General features: G+C 44.7%; 6 protein-coding genes across 10 annotated transcripts in view; 2 read left to right on the top strand and 4 right to left on the bottom strand.

The window, feature by feature from the left end:
• Positions 1-1,048: 1,048 nt before the first annotated feature.
• LOC1274433 (uncharacterized) lies at positions 1,049-4,034 on the bottom strand. The gene is made up of 3 exons (XM_313567.5): positions 3,838-4,034; positions 3,310-3,750; positions 1,049-1,316 (listed from the first exon to the last, which is right to left on the bottom strand). Exons 1-3 carry the CDS (start codon positions 3,871-3,873, stop codon positions 1,194-1,196), a joined length of 600 nt encoding a protein of 199 aa, XP_313567.4. The 5' UTR covers positions 3,874-4,034; the 3' UTR covers positions 1,049-1,193.
• A 238-nt stretch (positions 4,035-4,272) lies between these two features.
• Positions 4,273-7,213, top strand: LOC1274442 (leucine-zipper-like transcriptional regulator 1 homolog). The gene is made up of 5 exons (XM_313566.6): positions 4,273-4,980; positions 5,061-5,224; positions 5,312-5,788; positions 5,859-6,016; positions 6,118-7,213. The coding sequence occupies exons 1-5, from the start codon at positions 4,411-4,413 to the stop codon at positions 7,056-7,058; spliced, it is 2,310 nt and encodes a 769-aa protein (XP_313566.5). The 5' UTR covers positions 4,273-4,410; the 3' UTR covers positions 7,059-7,213.
• A 49-nt stretch (positions 7,214-7,262) lies between these two features.
• LOC1274435 (uncharacterized) lies at positions 7,263-12,932 on the bottom strand. The gene is made up of 3 exons (XM_313565.5): positions 12,151-12,932; positions 11,132-11,588; positions 7,263-11,050 (listed from the first exon to the last, which is right to left on the bottom strand). Exons 1-3 carry the CDS (start codon positions 12,446-12,448, stop codon positions 8,650-8,652), a joined length of 3,156 nt encoding a protein of 1,051 aa, XP_313565.5. The 5' UTR covers positions 12,449-12,932; the 3' UTR covers positions 7,263-8,649.
• Positions 12,933-12,999: 67 nt separating this feature from the next.
• On the bottom strand, positions 13,000-13,991 carry LOC11175460 (molybdopterin synthase catalytic subunit). The gene has a single exon (XM_003436728.2). The coding sequence runs from the start codon at positions 13,989-13,991 to the stop codon at positions 13,527-13,529; it is 465 nt and encodes a 154-aa protein (XP_003436776.1). The 3' UTR covers positions 13,000-13,526.
• Positions 13,992-14,024: 33 nt separating this feature from the next.
• LOC3290998 (molybdopterin synthase sulfur carrier subunit) lies at positions 14,025-14,300 on the bottom strand. The gene has a single exon (XM_562029.2). The coding sequence runs from the start codon at positions 14,298-14,300 to the stop codon at positions 14,025-14,027; it is 276 nt and encodes a 91-aa protein (XP_562029.1).
• A 1,580-nt stretch (positions 14,301-15,880) lies between these two features.
• Positions 15,881-27,000, top strand: part of LOC1274440 (tubulin polyglutamylase TTLL5) — a 36,097-nt gene continuing 24,977 nt past the window's right edge. Inside the window, exons 1-2 of one of the 5 annotated variants that reach the window (XM_061643088.1) lie at positions 15,881-16,187; positions 17,366-17,630. The gene's annotated coding sequence lies outside the window, so the exon portion shown is untranslated. Of the gene's footprint in view, positions 16,293-17,365; positions 17,631-27,000 lie in introns of all 5 variants that reach the window. The other 4 variants (XM_003436727.2, XM_061643089.1, XM_061643091.1 and 1 more) reach the window with 4 other exon arrangements.

Here is a 27,000-nt window from a genome sequence, read left to right as displayed (position 1 = left end):
AAGTGACCAGAAATACCGATGTATATATATTTGGGTTTGAAGGAAAAAATCTCAATTTTTTGTAATCATTGTACGATGAAACTCAGCCAAACAATCAAATCAATCTAAATAATCCAGCGAAAATCAAATTACAGCACGTACGATAAAATCGTATCCAATGGAGCACTGCAGTGGCCCTAAGCGGTCGCGTGGAGCCCCAAGAAAAAGAACTTGCCACCACTGAGAAAAAAGAATGAGCATCTTAGTTATTCTTTGGTTTAGAATTCCTAGTACCATTTTCAGATCAACACTTCAGAAAGACCTTGATTTGTGTAACCGCTGAACCAAATCTAATCCATATCCTAAGTAAAGGATGCATATTCTTTTGAAATGGAACTTTAATTTTGCGCATTAATACCCCCCCCCCCCCCCCTCCCCGTTGAATGCGGTTTCAAATACCGTTCTATTGCAAATAGGTTCAATTGCACGCATTTTTCACCATCGTAAGTATTTAGAGATTTGAAACATTCTCAATAATTGAATTGTCTTCTCAAGTATTAAAATTGCTACATACACTTGACAATTGCAACATTTATTATCAGATTTGGAAATGGAAATCATAAAATCATCAGTGTCGATCGTGAGAGGAAAGTATATCCGTACTGTAAGATACGTGTTTTATCAGCGGAAACATTAACATTTGAAATAACGCGCGTATCAGTAAATCCTAGAGTTTCATTGAATTTCAACAAGAACACTAGCAATCGTCCAGTGAGCGTCATATGGGATTTCAAGTTTCAGAAATATCGAATCTGTTTATTAGTTGTAATCAAATCGCGTTCGATAATTGTTTTCAAGTTTGCAGTATATAGATTTGGGTGGCTATTTGTGTAAGTGGGAGTTGTATTTGTGTAGTAATAAATGGATATATTGTGCTACTCAATTTTACTAGTAAAATCTTAACATTCAAGTGCCGGTAGCTAAACATGTTAGCTTTATAACTACAGTCTTTTTTTAATTTCTTTTAGCTGCTACACCATCAATTATCGTACCACATATTACTGGATTTATACGAACCGAGTACCGATGCTAAGATGTAGGATGCAGCGTATCTTCGTGCTGTGCATGCTTGAGTATGAATTTTGCTTCCTCTGATCAATTCCTTCCCCGTTGGGTAATATTCAAGGATGTCCCCCCTCCCCCTCCGATTCCTGCTACAGTTTGCAGTAGTTAACGTGCAACGTTCTCCAATGTGTTAGGTAAAATACGGTCCAAACCAAGTCAGGTACAAATTGTCCATAGAGTGCACGCAAGGTCCGCACGAGCGTGCGTTTGCCCTACAAGATAGAAATAGACAAATGTCTCTCGTTTTCGCAAGAGACCCTAATAATCGCAGGTGGGTAATGCATCCCGAAGGATAGCGAGAGCTATTCGGGGGCAAAGAGAGCAAAGTACGATTCATGTTTTCTGTCTTGGAAGCAAATTAACAGGTTACGACGACTGTTTAGCCATTAGTCGATCCTAACGTACTTCGCGCTTTCTTTCCCCAAGCATTCCGGTGTACATCGTGCGGAAAAATTCGAAGTTTTACTTGATGTGCCACGAATGATTTTCCAACAGTATGTGAATGTATGATAAAATGAGCTGATGGGGGCACATTGTTTGCAAATGTTACTCATGCATGCACTATAATGTTTTAACAACAGCGCTGGGAAATGATTGTACGTTCTTGATGGGTTCTTGTGCATATTCTATTGACATGATTGAAGGCATAAACTCAATAGCATGCCGCTGTGTAAGTTCGAGCATTGCATTTGACTAACAACGGTAAAAACGTTAATAATAGAAAAAATAAAGTGCTCAAAAGATACAGGTTGGTAACTGTCCGTTCAACCGGACACAAACAGTACGAGGCAAATAGATGCGATAGAAAACCAAATCTACGTAACACTCACTCGATATTACTTTACGTCTAACGTTTGCTTACGCTACATTTTAACATTGCATCAAATTCAGCTGAACTTTTGCACTTTTTCAACTGGCACATGAAATGGGCTACGTGTATACTAATTATCTTTTAAATGCTTTAGAATATAGTTAAGACATATATTTTTGCGCACGTGAGAGCTTGTTCTGGTGTGTATACTGGGTGCACGAAAGGTGCATTTGAACGTTACTACAGTGTTGGGGGCATTAACACGCACTACTACCCTTTGTTCTAAAACTTAATTTAACATCGCAATGCAAGAGAACATTATCGTGTACAAAATCATGCATATCGTGCATAGGGTAAAGGTTAAACTGTGTAAAAATACAAAAAGGAATACTTTTTTCATTTGAATTACAAAGTGAATCAAAAGATAGTCTTTAGATGATTCTTGTATAAAACACATGCAGAAAGACATGAAAACATGCAAACAGATTCAACATAAAGGAAAAGAAGATGCAAACATACAGTACTGTGATTACTTGGTTTCAACTGCGTCGGATATATCATGGTTATTCGTGCGTGTTGTTTCCTCTCTGGTCACTCTAGTTTCAAAACATTTGGAACCCTTGCTCGCGTCCTTGCTACCCCTGTACTATTCAAAAACTGACCTCCTGCGGTCTCGTCAACTATCCTAGCGGAAAGAGAAGCTATTGCACTTCCTGCATGGGTCAGAATGAGATGTAAGCTTAATGCATGCTTTCATAGGATTCGCTAATTCGCTAACGGGATTCTCTAACGATTTCTGTACGATCGGCTGGTTGGATTTCAGTTTCCAATTTCCGTTCCGAACAGGTTGTTTGCCTGTAGTGTTCGGCTTGCGGGCAAAATGAAGGATGAAGGACACTGACTGGATGATGACAACATGATGCTGCAGCTGGTATTTAAAGCCACATTCGGTTGTGATTGCGAACAAAACCAGAACAAAAGGAAACCGAATGCAATATAAAACAAATTAAATTAATTGACAAACAAACAGACAGCCACACACACACACACACGCATACATGATGAGCGGGCGAGCGGATCGTCACCCGTTTTGGCAGTCGGAGCACCGTTCTGACAGGCTATTGTCGCCGCTATCCGTACTAAGTTGGACGGGGGTCAGCCCAATGGGTACTCAATCGAGCGAGGAATGTCGATGGCGATGAGTATTGCGTATTGCGTGAGTGTGCACACGCCATTAGGTGGCGTTTGCGGAATCAACGTATGGGAACGTAATGCGTGATACCCGATAGTAAACGGCAGGCGATGTTTGCAGTAAGCTGATCAATACCAGTGAGGATAGTGCTTCGAATTTTACCAAACGATGCACGGGAACGGTTTACTCAGTTCTTACTGACACTCTTCAGCATGCCCGCGGCACGCCTCGGTCCGTGATCGTGCACGGTAAGGTCTGGTTGGGGCAGCAGATGCGGCGGGTGCGGGTGATGTTGGGAGTCACGCGCTTCGTGCCCTGCATTGCGGGAAGACGAGCCGGCCGGTGGCGGCACAAGGTGCACCGGTATGGAGTTGGATTCAATTTTCTTCTTCAGCCCCCGGAACGTTTGCGTCATGTTTCGCAACTGGTAGCGCAGCGAGTTGGTCATTTCCTTCTGCAGCTGCTGCACCTCCTGCAAATCTTTGCGCAGGTTCTGGTACTCGTTCTTGACCTCCGTCACGGACTCCAGCAACTCCATCACTGACTCATTTTCGATCGATTCTAGCTCGTTTTCGTCCAGATTGCGCTCCACATCCGTCAGTTTCACGGCCAGTGAATCGAGCTGGACTCCGGCCGTGTACACCTACGGGAAAACATCGGCACAAGCAAAAGAAGGCGTCAACCGCAGCAAGGAAAAGGAGAAAAAAATGCACAGCCAGTTCGGACTTACACATTTCTCCAGATCGCACAAAGCGTTCGAGATCATGGTTACTACATTACAAACAACGTTTTACAATTCCACTCGCAGATTATCACACTAAAAAATCCTACTTTAATAGCGCACTGAGCATCGCAACAAACTTTTCCAAAGAGTTTTTTTTGTGTTTTCAACACAGCAAAAAGGTCCTGGCAGCTTCTGTCAAAGTTGAAACAAAAAAGCGGTTAACAAAATGGTGGCAGTGTTGCCAGTCATCGGTTTGTTTCAATTGCGGTTTAATGTGCATTTTAAATGAAAACAGCTTAATAAATGCTAATGGACGTTAGTATTTTACTGGTACTTATTAATTTGCTGATGATAAATTAGCCATTTGCTGCGCCACTCATCCGCAGAAGCGGAACAATTTGAATAAAGCTCTGAACTTTATGATTTAAACGGAGCCGCCTTCCCACACATACAGACAGAACGGCAACAACAACAAAAAAGACAAAACTATCGATTTGTTGTGAACTTGAACTGGAGAAACAAAGCATCGCAAAGTAGAACGGTATTTACGCGAATAGGCCAAGTACGATCGCTCGAAGCATGTCCACAGGGCGCTTCGTATCGTCTGCGTCGATCGGCAGCACCAGCACCTCCTCGAGCACGCAAATATCGGCCAATGTGCCCATCTCCAATACGGCCAACAAGTGGAAACGGGAGAGCGATTGCGATGAATTTGTGGGCGCCCGTCGCTCGAAGCACACGGTGGTGGCCTACAAGGAGGCAATCTACGTCTTCGGCGGGGACAATGGCAAGAACATGCTGAACGATTTGATTCGCTTCGGCGTGAAAGACAAATCGTGGGGCAGGGCGTTTGCTACCGGGACTCCTCCAGCGCCCCGATACCACCATTCGGCCGTCGTGCACGGTACGTCGATGTTTGTCTTCGGAGGGTACACTGGCGATATTCACTCGAACTCGAATCTCACCAACAAGAACGATCTGTTCGAGTACAACTTCCAGAACGGGCAGTGGACGGAATGGAAGTTTATTGGGCGTACCCCGGTGGCACGCAGTGCTCACGGTGCGGCCGTTTACGACGGCAAGCTCTGGATATATGCGGGCTATGATGGGAATGCCCGTTTGAACGATATGTGGACCATTCGACTGACGGTAAGCAGTGCGAGCCAAGTGCGGGCGAAAGCGTTACAAACACAATTGTTTATCCTTTACCCATCCGACCTTATTTGTAGGGTGAAACGCATCAATGGGAAGAGGTGGAACAGAAAGGAGATCGACCACCGACCTGCTGTAATTTCCCTGTGGCCGTTGCCCGCGGCTGTATGTACGTGTTTTCCGGTCAAAGTGGACTGCAAATTACCAACACACTGTTTCAGTTTAACTTCAAAGATAAAACGTACGTATACGGGGCAATGCATGCTATCCCCTAGCGAATGTTGCGTTTAATGATACGTTTTGGTTTATCCTTTGCGATTCAATGCAGCTGGAGACGAATATCGACGGAACATATACTTCGTGGTGCTCCACCACCGCCCGCCCGTCGGTACGGCCACACGATGGTACACCACGATCGCTTTCTGTACGTGTTCGGAGGGGCGGCTGACTCGACGCTCCCCAACGATCTGCATTGCTACGATCTGGACAGCCAGATATGGTCGACTGTAACACCTGCGCCGGAATCGCAAATTCCGAGCGGTCGGCTATTCCACGCAGCAGCCGTTATCGGCGACGCAATGTACATCTTTGGCGGTACGATCGATAATAACGTACGCAGCGGCGACACGTACCGCTTCCAGTTCTCCAGCTATCCCAAGTGCACACTGCACGATGACTTTGGGAAGTTTTTGCAGAATCGGCAATTTTGTGACGTTCAGTTTATCGTCGGCACGGAGGAGGTAAAAATTTCCGCCCACATCGCAATGATAGTGGCCCGGTCGCAGTTTTTACGGTCGAAAATTTTGTAAGTAATATGGACGGTGGTGGAAAGTAGCAAAAAGTGCAACATGCTAACCGTTTTGGCCGCATTCCAGGGCTGCTCGGGATGCGCGTAATTTACACTTCGAAAAACTGTTTGGAACGACCGATGTACGATTGGCGGAGCAGCCGATACTGGAAGTTCAATTGCCGGATGCACAACCGGAAGCGTTCGAGATAGTGCTTAACTATATCTATACCGATCGGATTGTATGTAAGTATGGTGCGGTACGATGGACTAGAAGAAACCCGGCTATTTGAAGTGCATTTTTGCAACCCACAATAACTTACCAACTTTCCCACAACACGCTCTAGTTAAGGACCCATTCAGCCACAAACTCGTACTCATCATGATGGATGTTTATCAGCTTGCGGTGCAGTTTAACATTCCCCGTTTGGAGCAGCTTTGCGTGCAGTATCTGGAGTTTAAAATTTCAAAGTCAAACGTCCTCGATGCGCTGTACAACGCGGACCGCATGGGACTAACGCTTATCAAGGATTACTGTCTCGGGTTCATCGTGAAGGAGGATCATTTCTACAACATCGTAATGTCGGCCGAATTTGCTGCCCTGGACAAACCACTGATCGTGGAAATCATTCGCAAGCGGCTTAACCCGAGCAAGCACACCACAGACATGAAGTATGACAAAACGATCGGCACCACGCTCGAGAGTGACATGGCCGTGTTTCTCAAATCGGGTGGCAAAGAGTTCTGTGACATTAATTTGGTGCTGGAGGAGAAAATCATACCGGCCCACAAATCCATACTCGCTGCCCGTTGCACCTACTTCCAGGCGATGTTCCGCTCGTTCATGCCCGCGGACAACACGGTTAACATACAGATCGGCGATATTTCACCATCGCTCGAGGCATTCGATTCGCTGCTACGGTACATCTACTACGGTGACACCAAGATGCCACCGGAGGATTCGCTCTACCTGTTTCAGGCGCCCTGCTTCTATGGCTTCGCCAACAACCGGCTGCAGGCGTTCTGTAAGCACAATCTGGAGAATAACATCACGTACGACAACGTGCTGCAGATACTGGAAGCTTCGGACAAGATGAACGTGCTGGACATTAAGAACTACGCGCTCAAGATGGTCGTGCACAACTTTAGCCAGGTAGCGAAGCTGCCGAAGATGCAGGACCTGTCCCGGGAGCTACTGCTGGACGTGATAATGGCAATCGCTGACATGAAGGTGGAAAACAAGCAGCGCATCCACGACACATTCATCAGCCAGTACAACGATATTTGAGCTGAGTAAGTAGTACTGTGCTTGATTTTACCTCCAGATGTCTCTGTTACCTTTTTGCTCGCGTGGCAGTAATTTATTTACCGCAACTGTCGCACGCATCAAATATGTTGCAAACTATGAAGTATAATAAAATTATATATTGATGGTTGTACTAACAGGTGGTACAGTGTTTGGTGTCGGTTCGACCGTGGAAAGAAATACATCTTTTAGTTTAAAATATTTATTTTCTGACCATTAAAATAGAAACAGAAAAACACTTTGCTTCCAATACGCTTGCACAAAACACTTTTTTTATAGCTACGGGTGGGTACTGCTCCGCTTCCTTTTGATAGTTGAGACATTATCGTTATTTGCTATGTCTTTACACAATTTCCGAATATACATAGATTCACAATCCACACCAAAGATTGTAGTTTCAATTGCTTAAACACCGGCAGTCAATAAAAGAGCTACTTTTCCACCTGCGCATACACAATAATGGAAAACGTTACGAGCGAACGGTATTCCAGCAACAATTTGAAGGTGCTCTATAGGAAATGTATACCAAAATAAATCGTAATTATCGTAAGTTTGCACACATGCTGATGAAATTGCGCTAAATAACGACTGTGAATCTGCGTAAGGTTTTGGATGATCGGACCACCTGAGATATTACCTTACCAGTTTGCCAGTTCTCTACCACAGTCGAGGCACTTTTTGAACCTAAAACATTTTCGTTTCTACTTTGGCCTAGGGTTTGCACATACATTTGCGTAACAATTTACCAATTAGCCTCTCTACTACAAGAAAATGCACTACAGAACTCACGCACTATCATCACGGTGCGCGAGTTGTGTGTTTTACCTGCCTCTTTTCAATCCATTGTACTATTTGCCTGTAAGATTTGTGTGTGTGTTTTTGCACGGTTCCAAAAATATATATTATCCACCCCCGCCCCCCTTAACCCTAGTACACATAAACTGATGTATCGGTTGCTCTATAGAATCTGTTAATTTATAACTTACATAGCAAAAACGAACATTATGTATGTAAAAACAAAATGGGATTATTTTATCAAACGCATGAAGAAAAAAAAAAACATAAAACAAAATTGTACTCTAAATGGGGATAAATTATGCTATACACACATTATGGAAGTGCACTATCAATAAAAATCATGCCACCGGTAGGAACAAGATGTTGAAATGATTTGAAATGATTAAATTGACAATTTTCCCCTAATTCTGGGATGTGGTTTTTACAACGACAAAACAAAAATCACTGTTGGGATTATGCTTTTTCACACTCAACCGGCACAATAGGCTAATTCAAATAGCAGGGAGAATTTCAAACAGAAGAAGGAAAGTTGTGTTAGAATGATGAGAACGAAATTATGAAGTTTTGCGCATTAATCGCGCGTAATAAATGAGAAGGTGAGATACAGACGAAATATGATTGCTCACAGCCCTTTCTTCTACAATCTTTTTTTTTTGTTTAACTTTTGTTTAACCTACTATTCCTACGTTATCGCCAAACTACTAGTACTACTACTACACACACACCTATTGCCACGGGATGGGATTGATCGATCCAGCGTTCCCTACGCTTTCGGTCATTGGGCACGTCGTAGCTGTTTCGTTCGTTTGGATCTTTCCATCAAATCAATTCCACTGCAGGCGATTGCTTTCCCTTTGCTTGCTTGCATTTGCCGCTGCCGTTCATCATCCAGCTTCATGCGCCTCGTGCTGCATCCGCTTCTGCTTATTCGAGTTCGGTCGTCCGCAGCAATCACGCTCGGTTTAGCCTTGATTGAGTGCATCGCAAGACAACGATTGGGCGCAGTGGTTGAGCTTACCAGATGGTTCAGCAGCAATCCTTGCCGTTGGTGCGTTTGACCTGCAGCCCGCATTGCTATGCTACGTGCAGCATCGCCGACGACATTATCGCGATGCCCAGGGCCAGTTAGCACGTGTCTGGCAGAATTCACTATCATTCCGTTCGAGCGTAATGCTCTGCGCACGAACGTATCGGTACCAGCGGTCGGTGAACCGTTGTCGGGATGGACAATGCTGGTGGCACGCATAACGGTGGACGCTTTTCGTCGCTTTACTATACCGCCAAACGAGGCAGGTTTCAAGTCCACCCTTTTGCGACTGCAATCAGCAAAACTGTTTGATGTTTGATTTCGCGCTCGCGACTGACGCCGACTGCTGCGTGTTTCGTAGAAAATCGTTATTACGCGTGACGATGGTCCGGGTTTTCTTGGGCGTTGTTTCACCAGCACTGGCAGCACCATCTGCTTCACGCCGGCCGCAGCATTAGTTGTTGATGAGGCACTGTTCTCTTCATCGCCACTGTCTCCGTGGCTGGTTGTGCTGGTGGTGCTTTCGCTGTCCGAGCTTCCCAGCAGCATCTGCGACGCACAGGCAGCAGTACCGACGTACGACGACGAAACCTCGTTTATTTGGATGCGATGACCGTGGATGGCAATGATCTGGTGCTGGGCCGGTCCATCCGACGATGAGCTGTCTTCCTCCTCGCCTTCATTCGCGCGGGAATGTTCGGCCGGTATGAGTTCATCGTTCCGGTGTTGCACCACCGTTGGTTCCAAGACGGGATGTGCTTTGTCCTTCGACGTATACTTGCTGCACGTTGCTTCGCAAGGCACTATCGTTTCATTGTTGTTGACCGTGTGCCTGTAATCGTAGCGTTCCATCTGGTAAGCGGTAGCGTGCGAAAAGCCGTGTGGTTGATAGTGTGAGCCACTGTGCTGCTGCTGCTGGTGATAATGCTCATCCAACTCCATTTGGTATTGGTGCAAACCGTGGTGCGTTAAACTTCGCATCGCTCCGCCAATCGTTTCAATGCGGTTCGATTCACCTTCGTTTTCCTGCGAATCGGTACGGCCGTGGGTAGTGTGATGCTCGCCGTACTCACCATGCGGTGCATGGTGATAGTTGTGAAAATGCTCAATAATCGCCAAATTTCCTGTCGCGTAACCACTTGGCTCGTTTCGTGGTTGCTGCTGATGGTAATATGCATCCGGAGAGCTGCACGATTCTAGCATTTCAGCCCGCAATCGTTCCGATTTGGTTTGTAAGTTGGTCAACGAGTAGGTGGAATCACTCGCCGTGTTTGCGGCTATTAGTTCATCGTCTGACGATCCGCCAGAGTAATCAAACATCGTTTCGTCGTCCTCCTCGGGCGCCACACCCTCCACCATGGTGGCCTTATTGCGGTAGGATTCAGCGACATCCTCGGCTTCGAGGCCGTGCTCCGTGACGGGGTGAAAGAGTGATGTGTAAGAGTGGTCTGTGTTTTCAAAGCTCCTATTTAGCAGCGAATTGTACGATTCGGCAAAGCTGTCCGAGTAGGCAAGGTCCTGATGGTAAGAGGTAGATGGAACGGCGGATTGATTGTACGGATCAGCAGCTTGTAGATGGGACAGTTGGTGGTGTTGGTCCGGATGCGGCTGGTGCAGCGCGTTGTGATCGTTAGTATGACTTTCCGATTCGCAGTATTCTTCCGCGCTGTGGTGTGGATGATGATAGTGGTGCTGTGCATCTAGATTATGATGCATCCTATCAAACCTTGCATCAGCCAGGGCCGGCAGTTCTCGGCGAGAAAGCTCCTCCGACATCGCAGGCATCGACTCGCCCCGTGTGATGCAGTCGAATAGGTGGATAATATTGCTGCCCGCTGCTCCTGTACCCGCATGAGGCTGATCGTTTGCAGCGTGCTGGATCGTATCTTTGACCGATTTCAACACATCTCGCTTCGGTGGCCCAGGAGGGTCAAGCATAATGATAACGACGGAAGTATTATCTGCCTTCATGTTACTGCGACTCCACCGGTCCAGTGCTTCGTTGACTAACAATTTGCTGGGATTTTTCCACTCGTTTCCACCCTCCAAGGCAATGCGTACGTTTTCCATTTCGGCATTCCGAACAATGTCTACCGCATTCTTCGGTGACATCACGTTCCACAGGCCATCGGAACCGAATATGAGACACCTAATGAACAAGACGCGTGTTGAAAAGGAGAAATATAGGTACATGAACGTTTGCATTATCAGTCTGTTTCGGCACGCTTACCTGTACTTTTTCGGATCAATCTCAATGACCGAGACGTCGGGCACGGGACTCACGACAAACTCATCCATTGCCGAATTATAGCTCCACAAGTCGCCCAGACTTCGGGCGACGGCTAGAAACGGTATTTCGTCGATCGGTGTGCTCCTCCGCACCGGTCCCTTGTGGCCAATGCGTGGCCGATTCCATACCACACGTGGCACGCCCGATTTGGTAACTACCTTACCGCCACAACTCATAATACGCATCTTTTCTGCGTAGCTTTCCGGTTTGTGGTCTTCGGTGAGCGGTGTTGCCACCCAGCGCCCATCGTTTGCCGATTCCTTATCGTTCTGGTAACCCAACACGATGCCAGAGTCTCCTACGTGACCGATGTAAATTTTGCCCCGTCTTATAAACGCAATGCTGGCCGTCGTTCCCGCTGTGCTCGGCAATCCGGACGACGTTTTTGGCCATTTCTCTGTTTGGGGGAAGATGAAGTTGAAACCATAAGCATCATACATTGTCAGTAGCGTAATCATGCACTAAGTGCCAGTTTCCCGCCCAACAGTGCCCGAGATACATGCAAAATAATAATAAAACCAGCTGAAGTGTACAATTGGAATGACATTAGTTGTCTGTGTGTAGGGTAGATGTTATTCAAACACAGAGCACACTCACCCTCACACACACACTATCATGAGCGTCTAGCGTCAAGTTGGTGGTGTGCGTGAGCAAGTAGGCTTACGTCAACCCGTCCGAGCAAATGAGTGGGAAAATTAAACAACACGAAAATTCATGAAAACGCCAACAGGATGTCACTTGAACACGGCAATCACTTTCCCAGGGCGCCCTCTGCACCAGATGCAGATTTTGTGCAACTTTTTGCAGCGCTTCAGACACCACAATGCATTAAATAAGTGAAAGGCCACCAACATCGTACAAGGACCCCCCACCACAAAAGAAAGAAAAAACCAGCACTTTAACGCACGAGAGGGCGGCGGGGAAAGGAGGGAGAATAAGTTGTCTTCTACGTTGTTTACCTTGCTCGCGCCACATCGAATAGTGTGTCTGGATGTAGCCTTCGCGTATTGATTTCAACACATCATCATCATTTTCCGACCAGAACAGCTTCTGGCTCACTATCGTATTCATCAGATGCTCCTTGGCGTAGAGGGACGCTTCCGCGCCACCATGCCCGTCGTAAATTCCAAAGTACGCGTACTCCAGATTTTGGTCATTCTCCGTTTGCTGATAGGCGACGGAAAAGTAGTCTTCCTGGTATTTGCGGCCACCGATTGACGTGTGGCCCGTCACACGTAAATTCACCCCGATCGACATGTGTAGAATTTGTTGCACTCGCTGTATGTCTCACGGTAGGGAAAACTTTCTCGCGTACACAAAAATAGAAAACAGAACAAACAACGACGATGCAGCTGAATCGATCTCTGCCAACAATGCTCGTAAAACCAGGTCAGCTCACACACGGCTTGTTACATATTTGGACGCCATATTGAATTGAAGTTTGACATGGCATCGGGTAGGCTCTTCTGTTTGATCTTTTGTCTGTTTAATTTTAAGCGATTTACTCTATTCTGAACTATTTTCAAAAAGACTGTAAATTATTCTAATTTTTGAATAGTAAACTGGGATAAAATATTGAATTTTTATTAAATTAAATTCACTCTTTAGTTCAAACTTTGGTTGATCTTGGCAACACTGCTCATTTGTTTTGCATATGTCGCATACAGCGTTTCTACACGACAGCGCGCAAATCGCGTTTAAGCAACAGGCACGCTCAATACGAACTACACTAGCCAAAAGAATCGGATCAGTCAAACGTATGTTTATAAAAATGCTTATAATAAGGTAAAGAAGTACAAAATTGCAAATTAATTTTAATTTTATATGTGTATATTTAAACGGGGTCCTTTTCCAAAAAGATTGCACTGTGTTAACATTTTATAATTTAACAAAGAAAAAAAAAATAGTCAACTTTTCAAACTATTCTTTTAGTTCCTGTATTTTATCTTCGGCTTCGCCCATAAACACTCGACCATGTTGATCTTGTCTACGCGCTAGGGTACGATCGGTGCTAGATAAAAGATGACCTGCGAATGGAAGGTGCATCGCCCACTTGGTACATGACTCAGCTAGTTTTGCATGGTAAATACTAATATCTAAATCTATCGGCAATGTCGTTGAAGTTGATTGAAAGCACCGTGTGATTTTCCTACCCGTTCCGATTGTTCGTTGCTGGAAATTCTTCCCTTTTTGTTCCTCTATACAATCTTTGATTGCATGTGATCAGTCATGCATGAAAAGTAGTGTTGCTGCCACCAGTGCAAATTATAGTGACTTTGATCCGCTAGGCTGCTTTCGTCACTAAACGTTATGTTCGGTTTGCGAAACCTCATTGCTACAGTATATGGTTGTCCTTGTACTTCTTCGACCATGTGCATTCGCTGTTCTCCTTCCATTCTGAGCTGCCCTCTCCATCGTACAGCTCCTTCTTCCAAACAGGTACGGATTTCTTCAGCTCGTCGATGGTAAAATGCACCGCCTCTAGGCTGGACTTGCGATGCGGCGAGCTTATCGCTATCACAACGGACGCTTCCTTTACCGGAACCGTCCCCAGCCGATGGTGTATGCCGATGTTGACCACATCCGGCCAGCGCGCGCGAACCTCCTCGCACAGCAGATTCATCGTTTTGATCGCCATGGCTTCATAAGCTTCGTACTCCAGCAATACGACGGTTTTGCCCTCAAAGTTATCTCTGGTCGTGCCGACGAACAATGACACCGCACCGCAGCTTTCGTGCGCCACCTGATCGTTCAGCGCCCCGACGTCCAGCTTATCAAACGTTAACTTTAGATAATTCATGATCTATTGTATCTCGATGCGTCGCGGCAACGTCTACCCTCCGGAGATGGGTGGTATCACAGCCAGCTCGTCCCCGTTGCGTATGCGTATCGTTTCGCTCAGATCGGCACAGTACTGCTCGTTATGGGCTAGTATAACATTGTTGCGGATGATGGAGAGATTGTACCGATTACAGATCAGATCGAGCAGCTCGGAGCACTTGATTTCAGCGTGCGGCACCAGGAAATCGTCCGTGCCAGAGACTCCGGCTAGCTCCCGGGATTTCGCGAAAAACAACAACTTGACCCGAACGGAATCTGTATTGCTCATAGTATTGCACTACAATTCGAGAGTTTTAGCAGCTGCTAATGCACCATAGCACATTCTACTTCCTGCTTAGCGAAACAAACAGCAGCACCGTGATTGCGCGAGAGAGCCACCCTTCCAAATGACCCCACTTCGTGACAGCGCTCCAGGGCTGAGCGTGAAGCTAAATTTAGACAAACATTCGCAAAGTTATTAAAAAAATGTCGTTATCAATTCAGTTAAGATCGTAAACACATAGGTGTCTATTTATAGATAAAAACTTTTCTAATTTTAAAAAATTGTTCAAAAATTAACAATTCAAATTGTATTCAAAGATGCAACATTTAAAAATATTCACAATCGCAGCTCAGCCCTGACCATCGGCACCCGACGTCAACCAGCAATCACTTTCTTGCCTTGCGTGCAAAAAAGGCGGTTTTCACGAGCTCGCCAACGCTCCAAATCGGTGCGATTTTCCCTCGATTGCGAGCCTTTTTGTAAGTCGTTGTGAGGGAAATTGAGGGTTCAAGAAGGCCGCCAAAATGCTCACGCTGGTGTGCAATTATGTTGGTGGGCAACATTTAACGGCCAAAAAATAAATTCATCCACCTATCCTCCACCTTCCCCTCATTGACCCCACGGGGTCCTACATTTCATGTGTGTGCCATATTAGCATCTGCGCACCGGCGTCTCACTTGCTCATACATATTACAATATTGCATCAGCTGATTCGATGGTGGCTTTTTATGTACTGTCTGCATTTGCTTGTGGCCTTAAGGCGCTGGGGGAACCGGGTAAAGCCGGCATTAAACTTTTAACGGAGCTTTTATTAATGTATTCTCAAGTGCCAAAACTCCACTAAACGACCACTAAACGGGTTCTAATCGGCTAATCGGCTCCTTCCACAGAAGCCATGGGTGCAGCAGATCCGCTAGGTAGGAGTCGGAATCAACGACCCAAACGCTTAGTGTAAGAAAACATAAGCGACTCTGAACCAATGGTGCAGCGAGTTTAGGTCGAATCTTGAACCTATTTTGGTCCAAACCCGACCCGAACTCGCGCCCGAACGAGTCAGAATCGCTTATGCTTTCTTGCACCTAACAGGTTGATTCGAACAACATCACGAGTCAAAGCGCACATAACCGGCATTAACCACACACATGCTGACGGTAAACTGGACATCCCCACGATGGTGATGCCAATAGGTCATACATTACTTCGCTCTCAAGCACCTACTTGACAAGGCATTTATCCGCAATGTGCTTTCTTTTCAAGCGGAATTATCAAACGCGTTGGACTGCGTACGAGTGGCGCATCCTCCGGAACATCATTAACGATTTTGTTCTAGCATGGTTTGTAAAAGGAAATTAAAACATGCTTGGTGTGTGCTTGTGGAGGCGAACACATGCTTTGTCAAGAGGGTGATTAATACAAGATGCTGTACGGCATCATGCGCAGAATCGCATAGCGTCCTCCAGGGCTGGATCAGGTTGAGCTGCGTTTGTTGTAAAAATGAGCGAGATGCAGCGATATTCGAACGTCACAAACCCTCGCCATGTTGTACGGGGCTCGTGGCCAACCATATGTTCTCTGCTCTCATTTTTGTTTACAGTTGGTCTGTCATTCTCACCGGGCGATGTAGAGAGAAAAAAAGAAAAGAAAAACACGAACCATCGCCTGCAGGGCCAGCTTTAAATACTCTTTCCACCGGTGGTCCCTTCGCTTTTCGCCCGCTGCCTTTCCGTCCGGCCGGCGAACCCATCCGCCGGAGTGCGACTGCGGAACAATAGCATGCTCTCACACACAGCGCGCAGTTCGCGGTAAACATCTGATCGATGCGGTTCATGTGGTTCCGTGTGTCACACCGATCGGTCTTCGTGCACTATCCAGGCAGGAGGGTGGTTGGTTCCTGTTAGTTTTTTCCACAACCCTCTCCGCTCTCTTGGTTCTCCATTTGTCTGATTTGTGTGCGGAATCAAGCCAGCAATCGCCTACTGCTGAAACATCGAGAAAGTAGTGCGTTTGCCAATTTTATGCATTGTTATTTTTCCTTTTTTTCGCACTGTAACGTGTGTGATTGTGTATGAGAGTGTGTGTATTTTTGGTGAATGGATCCTTTCACAACATATATACTTGAACACCAATCGATGCGTGTCGAATACGGTGCATGGTTCGTGCTCAAGCAAATTAGTCATGTTTGAAGTAGAAGAAATAAGTAGCAGTACCAAAGCTCGTGCTGTTTGTATATTGAGCAACAAACAGGGAAAAAAACTGCCATCCTGCCTCCTCAAAGACACTGACAAATTGTGCTTCCCTTTTCACACAATCCCGAAGAGGCACGGTCATTGCCGTAGTGAGTTTGTGTGCGTTCTATACACACATGCACACCTGTCCTTGTACTTGAACAAACTTCACCTTATCCTTGCCAAGCTGGCAGGAGTAGACTCAGTTCAATTGCTTTACTCTAACAATTAGCCATTAGAACTAGCCATTACTTTGTGGTAATTCAAAAGTGTGTTTATTGATAGTAATAAAAAAAACTTGAACAATTGTGTGCATTTGCAGTGAACAACCATTTTGACAATTGGCCCTCATCACTGCAACCCTAGGTCGAAGTAAACTGTATGCACTGTTCCATCCTAGCAACGGGCTAAACGTGCAAATTGAGCACACACAAAAAAAAAACACTCCCTGTACAGGCACACTTGATTGTAAATACCTTTTCGACCAGAGTGCGGCAACTTTCACGCACTTTTCGTATTGTTTTATTTCTGTATTTTTTTCCTTCCCCTGTTTGGTGATGTCAGCTACTTCGGTAGCATCTCCGCGGACTTCTCTCCGTCGACGTGGGCTCGTCTCCAGCATTATTGCGAGAGTAATATTCGGCTCGGAAAATCTGCAGTGAACCCGACTGCAATCTCTCATCGTGTCTGTGTGCGTGTGTGTGTGTGTATGTGTGCAAACACGGTGCAGGGAAAACAGGAAGCCCGGAGATTCCGGAAGCAACAAATTTCGATTCGATTTTCGTTCCCGTCGCACGGCAATGGTCTTATCATTCGCTTTTTCTTTTACATTTTTCCGTACTGCAGATATCCCGGTGTGATTCTTGTGTTTGGTTGCGTGTGTGGTAAAAGTGTTCGAAATTTGGTGCTTTTAGTCAAGTTTGGTGTCCATTGAGACCATTTATTTGTGTGCGCCGGCCAGCCGCATGAACCCGCGTCCGGAGAAAGAGTACAGTTGGAGCCGAAATTTCATTAAGTGTAGTGGTTAAATTGGATTCCGCTAATAGCTGCCAGCCCAGTTGAACGCGTCCGAGGCGACAAATCGTTCCGCAGGCTAGACCGTCTCGTCTCGGTAAGTGTGTTTTTCGATAAGTTATCTTGAAGCCGTTTTGCAGATGCATTTTTTTATTATAAATAATGGATCCATGGGCGATAACGATAGTAACAGGCATGGTAGTTGATTAGGACTTTTCGGTGGCTTAAAGTGAAATCTTATCTTGTGGTTTTGTATATAAAAGGGTAATAAAAGTAATTGCATTCAATAGGTATATTATCAGCTTTGCTAAGCTATTGACTCATTGACTCATAGAGTTTGTTAAACGCTTATTAGACTATCCCAAACTTAAAATATAGTTAATTATTTGAACTGTTTACTGGAAAGCAACGCCTCCATAAAACGATCATCGGAACGTGTATTACACATTCTATGCCGGACAGAACCAATTGATGTTGTGCCACCCTTCCTCGTCATGCTATGTTGGCGGTACAACTAGCTTAACGGTTTTGTCTGATGCATTTTGGCCACCCCACCCGAAAACTAGAAGCATCTAACGCATAAATGGTACATACACATACACAAACACACACACAATAGTTTTGTGAATGCTATTTGAAAAATCATCAATATACGCCATTTAGACCGTACACGAGAACCTATTGAAGTGAAGAAGCTAAATAATTTCAAAAATGTTTGCTAAAACTATTAAAAAACAATGATTTTTTTAATTTTTTTATTCTAAATGTCTATCTCTATTTAAAACCATGTGAAATGTTAAACCATTGCTACTTATATCGTAGAATAATGTTGATTATTTAACACGAAACCGTTACGGCATGCCCCATTTTAATTAACGTCAATTAACACTTGTCTAAATGGGTACAATTTCCCAGCATTCATGTTTTGTTTGTCTAATTTGCACACGGTCGTTCAAATCACGACAGCTATCAAGCATTAAAAAAAGGACTAAAAACAACCAGAAAAACCAAACAGATAATTGATACCAATCAATCGTTCAAGCAGCCGATGCAAATTAAAATACCTTTGATTGATAGTTAATAGACCGAGCCAAACCCCCCCCCCACCTTCCTCTCCCCTCTCGCTTTCCCCTTCCATTCACACATAAAAAGCATCAACAGGTTTAAGGGACTGGTGCGGGGGCCCCCCCGTGGTATGGAGCAGAGAACGGGTTTGCAAATTTTCTTCGTTTAGAACTGTTGAAGAACCGTGGATGACTCTTTCCTCGAGCAGCACCAGGTCCCATTCATACCCCTCGGCTGGCTGCTCGCTAGAATGAGCATGAGAATAGCAAAAAACATTGCATGAATGGAAATCACATTTTCACGCAAAAACAATTAAAAGCGGCAACATAATGTGCACGCTTAGGAAAATAAAACGTAAACCTCAAGAGTTTACTTCCATCAACGGGGCAAGGGGGGGGGGGTAGGTAGTGCAACGGTGTCCGACTATCAAAGTCGTATCGTGTGCTCCAATAAACTTATTATAGTCTTGACTTGATGATACGTACCTTTTGCCGTTCCTATCTACGCCGTCCCTGCCCCTGTCTTTAGCCGGTTTGTGTTGTGCTAATTATAAAACAATTCTTAACTGAATAGCTAAATGTGTACACAAAAAAGGACAGGGAAACATCGTTCGCACTGGTTATAATATCGCGTGCAGTGATATCCCTTTTTAGTGGCATGGCGTTGGCGGACGAAAAAGGCGTTTCACCGCAAAACTTTCCCCCGAGGTTTAGAGCCTCGCTGTATGTACGCAACACGGAATGACAGTTCTGACTCTTCCATTTCGTTCTGGCAAGGGGCAGGGCTGATCTGGCCGCTATGCGATGGTTGAACAATTTCAAAGTCGCCAGAGTGTTAGATTATGATGTCATATTCCTCGTTGTGATCGCCTGCCGTGCCCCCAACGTGGTGCCATACATTGTTTGTGTGTCGCCTAGCGAAAGAATTCAAGAACCGAGGCGCCACGGGCATGGCACAAACAAATTCCTTGCTCAAAAACACACAAACTTTTCCTTTAACAATTTATCCATGAGAATACTGCCGGAAAGCACCAAACCCACAATGGTTGTCCAGCATGTGTCACACGTATAAGAAGGAAACGAGCTCGCTGGAAAACAAAATCACTCGTTGGGCGTTATGGTCTTTATTCGTGCCTGGCAAGAATTAGTGATAATCTTAGAGTTGTCTCTTCTGCTAACAAGCAAGGACACACCGGTGACGATGACCTCTGGGCAGTTGAAAATGTACGCAGCATGTTATTATGATTGGGCAAGCTATCGCCAAACGAACCATTTTCTGCAGTGGCTCGTGAATGTCAATTCGGTGTGACAAGTCACTCTCCCCAGAGACACGAAGTCGTCCTCTATTCGTCCCAAACCCCCACCCCAGCCCAGCCAGCTCCGGCCAGATCGACGTGTCGATGAAACTGCTTATTTGCAGGAAGTCATAGCATAGTGAGAGAAAATCGATGCTCATGAAAACTGCAATGGCTTTCGTGTCTGCTTACCCTTGACATGGCATCGCATGCAGTAGTTGGCTAGTGGTCAATTTTTGTGGACAGTGTGTGTGCAGCTATCGGAATTAAATAGTTTGTTTTTGCAAATAGTATAAATGAACAAATTTTTGGAATGTTATATAAAATTTATCGCTGATCAATCAAATATCAAATAGAAAACTTTATTCCTCGTTCATTCCAGGGGGGACTTTTAAGGACTCTTCTACGTTTAATGAGTCGTACCAAGGCTAGTACCTTTGGAACAGTATTTAGAAATCCTTTCACGACAGGGATACAAACTGGTGCCCAAACGTTGATATAAAGCTGCCAGCGCTTAAACCATTAGCTAGCAACACTATCACACCCTATCGATTGGCGGGTATGGCCAGTTGAAATGCCCCCAAAAGTGTGACCGAAAGTTCTACCACGCACAAAGGTCATAGGATTTGCGTTGTGCCAGCATTCAACTAACAAAGTATTTCGTATTTCGAAAAAAATAAAGCATTAATGACATTTTCTCGATCTGGTAGCAGTTCGACAGTTCCCAAATCAATCGATCCTACTGCCGAGGCCGAACAGTAAATGGGGCCAAACGAAACGAAAAATTCCATTTGCATGGCCATACACGTCATTTTACCATTAAGGATGATAAAAAAGGTGCGTTTCCGCGTGTGTTTGAGCATAAAAAAGAACAGGAACGAGGGGAGGGGGGGATAGATTTGGAGCGTAAGGCACGCCGTGTTGGAACTTTCCAAAGATTTTTGTTGTTGTTTATGCGTGTGTGTGCCCGTGATTCCTTTGGTGACGACACGATAGCTTGTTTTGACTGTGTTGGTTGAGAAGGACGTGAGATAAAGTTATTGCGATGCAGTATAACAAAACCAGTGCCACTACACACATATATCATACGCTTTTATGAGTCCCGTTTTATTGTGTTCCCTGTCTCGGAGCTCCTGTGTTTGTTCTGGTTTAGAAGTTGATCATTTGTTGGTTAACGTGACACAGTGACACAGGCTGCAAGTGAGCAGCTCCTGCAGCAACATATGCAAATCTCAGCCTACGCACGTCGCTTGATCGTTATCAAGAGCGCAAACAAGGCCTGCACTACCTGCTCCGGGGAGTGTGAGTTTGTGTTTTCGGTTAGGCTCTCGTTTTCGTTCCACCGTAACCTACATCAACTTGGGCAGTGTTTGCGATTTGTTTGGTATGATAAAATGGAAGGAAACAAAGTTTCCAGTCCTGGGCGCGTGTTTGGGCGGTTGGGAGCCCAGGCAAGAAGTAGGACAGTACGGAGCAAAGCCACGTAAACGGAAGTTAGTTAAAGTGAATATTACAAGCGGCAAACGGGTGACGTAAGCAGGATCGAATTTACGCTTCCGGTCTGCTGCCGTCCCGTTGCATGGTCGGGCAGAAGAGGTCAGGATGGGGTACAAAGGGGGAGTTAGTTGTATGGGCGGCCGGGGCCACGATTAATTTTGACTATTCTGTTCCCATGTCAACCAGCCACGAAGCCTTAAGAATGTGGCCGTCCTTAACAAACGATGAGGGGCAATGCTTTTCTAACCTCTGCGACATGCGGCACACGCCACGACGGGGGTTCTGTTCAAGGGGTTACACTAATTTCCACTCTTCGAAAAGTAAGCAAGGGTTAATGTTGACTTTTTTTTTGTAGGTGAGTCGATTTTAATGGGCAAAGTTTACGTTTTGCGTGGAAGCACACTTGAGGAAGGTTCTGCTTTGCGAATAGTTCTTTTTCTTCATTTTCTCTTCATTTTAAATTAATTTCTCGCTCTACCCTCTTTAAATAATTTGAGGCAATTTATAAAATGGCATATCAAATGGTAACTTTAAAATTTGAACAAAACAATCGCTTCTATGTCAGCAGCAAAATTATTTTCCATTTCACTCGTTGCTTGCAGACAAGTTTATTCAAATGAGCCAATTACTCGTCTGTGTTTGGCAAGGCGATGCGACGGTGGACTCTTTTCGCATACATTAGAACAATTATATCTGCCAGTGTCTCATAATCATCCTGAATTATCGTTGCTTTGTTTAGTAGACCGCTATTCAGAAATGCCAACACGGAACAAACCGATTAGTAAGCGACATACGGCATACAAACAACCGGCCACAATCGTTAAGACAAGTTTTTTGTGTTCTGTGGCAAGGAGCACATTTCTTTCACAAAAACTCGGTAGCAGTGTACCGTTTGCGTAAAGCTTACCCATAAAATATTTGGAATAAAAATTTGCTCCATATAGGCGACAAAATGTGTTCGCATTTTACGCTCCGTGTGTTGGAACCATAAAGTGATAGGTTATTGTGCCACAAAGAATCCTTTTATCTGTACCATCCGGGGGATGAGAAGCCCAAGCAGAAGGCACGGGAATGTTTGATCGTATTTTTTCTTTCTTTTGCCTCTCTCTCTCTCTCTCTCTCTCTCTCTCTCTCTCTCTTTCTCTCTCTCTCTCTCTCTCTCTCTGCGGTGGCATTTAAGTTCGGCACCCAGCAATGGTATGGCGCTTCAAACATTCCCGCACACGACGATGGTTGTTTCTTGTTCTTGCAAGGCACATAATAATATTTTTAGAAGCCCGGCCGGCCAACCAACGGGCCGACCGGGCTGGAGTGGAAACGATTTGGTTATGTGTGAGGGGGTGGAAAAAAAGGAGTGGTGGGAGTGACGACGGGGAGGCTAAACAAACCCAAACACCTTCCCAAAGCACGTATTCCCATGACCCATTTGCATTCTAAACGAGAATCGAAACGGCGACGGGTGGTAGTGACCTGCATAATCCGATAATCTGTAATCCAGCGGCCAAAACAATTATCTGCTACCGATGTCACCTTCGAGCGGGAACTTTGCACGGAGACAATGCGCCGAAAGGAGGAGTTGCATGTCTAGTGCCAATCTTGGTCCGTTGGACAAGGAGCGAATGTGTGGGAATGGGTAAGCAGCGTTATCGATCCATCGGTAAATCCTGCGACGGGGAATTGGTTACAGAATGAGAGACACTTTTTCTAAGGCATGTTTTGTGTTTGGTGATCTGTGATTTCTTTTACGTTTTCTAACGACGAAGATGGAGTAGGTGTTCAAACCATGTATTTATTTTAAACTAGTAGTGTGCAACAGCACTGTTCATTTCCTTGTTGACGAGTTTACTACACCCCTGAAACGCTCAAACGCTTGGATCGAGTAATCCACTCAACATGCTTACCCGGCTTCCGCTGGGGGTACTTAAAATTGTTTTGCATACACTGCTGGTCATAATTGTTTGCTAAACACAGACGAACAGAAGACAGCCTAAATAAAACCCTCTCTCATGTCATTCTGAAATGAGCGTGATCGGGCGTGGGATGTTGTTGAGTTGTTTGTTTTTCAATTGTTAATGTTTGCTTTAACATAATGTTTAATGGCTGCTCACACAATCCCTTAGCAATTGGATGGTTTGTGAAGGTGTTTGGTGTGGTGTTAAAAAAACTACATTACCCAAACCCTGTTTGTTTTCTGCCAAACTAAAAATATATAACATGTGATATAAATGATTAATTGTATGTGCTGATAATCAGTGCTGCAAAATGTCATGAGTATCACGAGATTTTCACTAACGAAACAATGAACATATTCGTGGTAGCGTGATGCTCATTGCTGATAGTCAATAAAAGTGCGTCATGACATGCTAAACACGACATGTGAATTCTTAAGTCCAACGCGATACTCTGACTGACAAGCTTAGCTTAATGCCGGTGCAAGCATAATCATGATTTTTTCTGGCTGTGAACAGTGCTGTCAAATACCACTGTTTCAGTCATCAACACTCATGCCTGAAACGAAGCTCAAATCAGATCACGTACACAACTGAGATGATCAGTGACGATACTCAAACAGTTGGAGAATCAATAACATGCTTGGTGACATTTTGATTAGCATCCAACTCTTGGTCACTCACTTGGTCACGACATTTTCTCCCAATGATAATTACGACATTCTTGGAATATACTTGGCGCGTGGGCTTTAACAACAAAATGAGCATGCTTTCTCCCTCTATCTGTTTTGATTATATGTCGGGTCAAACAGAGCGAGAAAACATGTTCATTTTGTTCCTTGGAACCACTTGCACGCACCGCATATCTCCCATGACCATCGCGATGTTCACCGACTGAAAATGTCGCGACCAAGTGACTGGCCAAGAGTTGGTTGCACACAATGTCACCAAGCATGTGATGATCGCACCAACTGTTTGAGGCTCGCCGCTGATCATTACAGTAGAGCTCGTGACGCTGAGATGATTTTGTTTCAGCCGGAATTTGTCATGACTATGTCATTTTGCAAAACTGATCACAGCAAAAAAAAGTCGTGACATAGTGACTGACCAAGCGATGGTCACAAACATGTCATGAGCATGTATTGGTCACACCAACCGTTCTGAGTATCACCTCTGATTATCACGATTGAGTACGTGACGCTGATATGGATTTTGTTTCAGTCAGATTTTTTTATGACATTCACAGTAACATTTTGCAGCACTGTTGATAATATATTTTTTTATATTTGAGAACATCTTCAGGAACAGCTATAAGTTATATTATCCTTAAAAAGACGTAAACTTTTTTGAGCTTCGTAAATTTGTACTTAAAAAAACAAATTATCGAACATTTATGCACTACACTGTACTATCCCTTCACGGTTCACGGACAGCGCAACTTCAATGTACGCGGGTTAACGCACAAACAAACCGCCTGCATTTAATATCGCGGCTGCATTTACGATTTCGCTCGCAATGCCCGAACCCAAAAACGACTCGATAGCGATCTTTTACGACTTGTTACAATTGCTGCACGGCTCATCGGATAGCGTACAATCGCCAACCATTGGAGTAGCGTTCAAGCATCTGTGCCGCTGTGCTTCATCCCAGTGTCTAGGTCATTCCGCGATCTCGCACCCTCTGGGCTGGGAGGATTTTTGCCACTTTTTTTTCCTCGCTTCAAGTTCATACGTTTGTTTGCGTTTCGATGAGCGCTCGCTGTTCAAACAAGAGAAGCGCTATTTGATGCCTGCAGGCAATCGATTTTGGCCATGTATCGTTCGTCACCACATTGGCACGCAAGGCAAATATTGACCGAACGTTTTTATGCGCAAATTGGTCATTCGATAATCAAGCAATCGGTAGGGTGAGAAGTAGTAAATGAGGCACTCGGATGGTAAATCGGAAAGTATAATGAAACACGGTATGGCGTGGATTGGAGCAAACATTGGGACTTTGAAGAAATTAATGTTTCGCCGACTGATTTCTTGTGGGATGAAGTTAGATAGTCAGCGTGTTGATTAAATATTGAAAAAGCATAACATACAAGAACATTAAATATACATTTAAATCATCGAATGTAAAATAAATTATTTAATTTTCTTGCCGAAGCCGCCAATTTAAAATGTGTTTTTACATTTTCAATATTATTACAAGTTAATGCTTTTACCATTAATAAGAAATAAGACTTCCGTAAGAATAATACAACTAAATGACTACAACTCGAACTGTCCGCAGCAACATTAAATTGTTCAACTGTTTCCTCCTCTTCCGATGTTAAGTGCCGAAAATAATTGTTTTTACCCCATCTGTCCGAGCATCGAGCGCGCTTGACCGATGTTCAAGCAATTATGAACAGTGTAATGTTCGTACCGGCATCGGCATCATCTCATGTGAAACACTTCCATCATTGAAGTCCTCAACCGTGACCACACTTTTCACTCGCTTTCGAAGCAAGTGTGGGTGTTGCTTTATTTGTTATCGTCACGTTTGGGATGAAATTTTGGCGCTCGGATGAAACCAACGCGTGCGTGATCGCCGGAACCAACGAGTAGGAAGTTATGCGCGGTGTTAGGGAGGTCTTAAACCTTAACTTTTGTATTTTGTTACTATTTAGCTACATGGTTTCAGCCAATATGCTCTCTCTTGAGCACACAAACGCGGCCGTCCAGTGCTGGGGGCAGGGCGTTGTGTGAAAGAAATGATCAGCCAGCCAGTGTGACGTGTCTCTTTGACCATGGCTCGATGACGGTCGCAGTTGTGCTGAAATGGCCCGATTGCGGTCGATGGTTGGTAGAAAGCGCAAAGCGCAACCCCCCATTACACCTAATGGCATGGGGTGAAAATGATTAAGTAATCGCAAAATGCGCTTTCAGTGGCGCTGGGTTATGAAGCAATGGGGAGCAAGGTAGCGTAGGAAACTGTTTCACTGTTTCGCACATTACACGCATTTCCATAACGCTTCTTTTACGCTGCTTAACTAGTTTCAGTGTGCGCAGTGTTTGGCAAATGCAATGTAAACAACGGTTAAACTATTATTGCCGCATACTCTCTGGTGCACTGGTGCAACGTTTGCTTGTAGGTAGATTATTCATACTTTCCCCAGAAACTTCGATAATTGTAAGTGTGAAAGACGATCATGGGTGAACATATTGCCGATTGCCATTCGTTTAAGTTTGTGTGTTTGTTTTTGTGTTACATATCTAGCGATGGTTCATTTTGTTGTGATGAATTACATTTTATGTTTTGCTTTTAACCATTTCCCCCTTCTGCAACATAGCAACATTGACATGTACGGCCGATGTTGACAGTGGATGGAGCGTATAAATGTATTGAACCCTGTACACCCACAACAACGGAGCAATGGACGCTGTTGAAAAGATTGCCTTTAGCAAATTCCTACGCCAAATACTTCCGGCCATTTTTCAAACCACACGTATATGCTCTTTGAATGCCGTCATTCGATGGTGTTTACCGCATTTGAATGATACCAATCAGTTGGCCCCGATTTGCGCGTTGCCGAATAATGATGTTGTATTGGAAAAGCAGCAGCAGCAGCAGCAATAGCAAGCAATGCACCACTTTTGACAACATTGAATAACTATGTACGCTTGCAATTGCGT

Source organism: Anopheles gambiae, chromosome 2 (assembly GCF_943734735.2).
Source record: "Anopheles gambiae chromosome 2, idAnoGambNW_F1_1, whole genome shotgun sequence".
NCBI classification, from domain to species: domain Eukaryota; kingdom Metazoa; phylum Arthropoda; class Insecta; order Diptera; family Culicidae; genus Anopheles; species Anopheles gambiae.
Note: the sequence above shows the minus strand (reverse complement) of the source record. Positions and strands in the feature narration are given on the sequence as shown.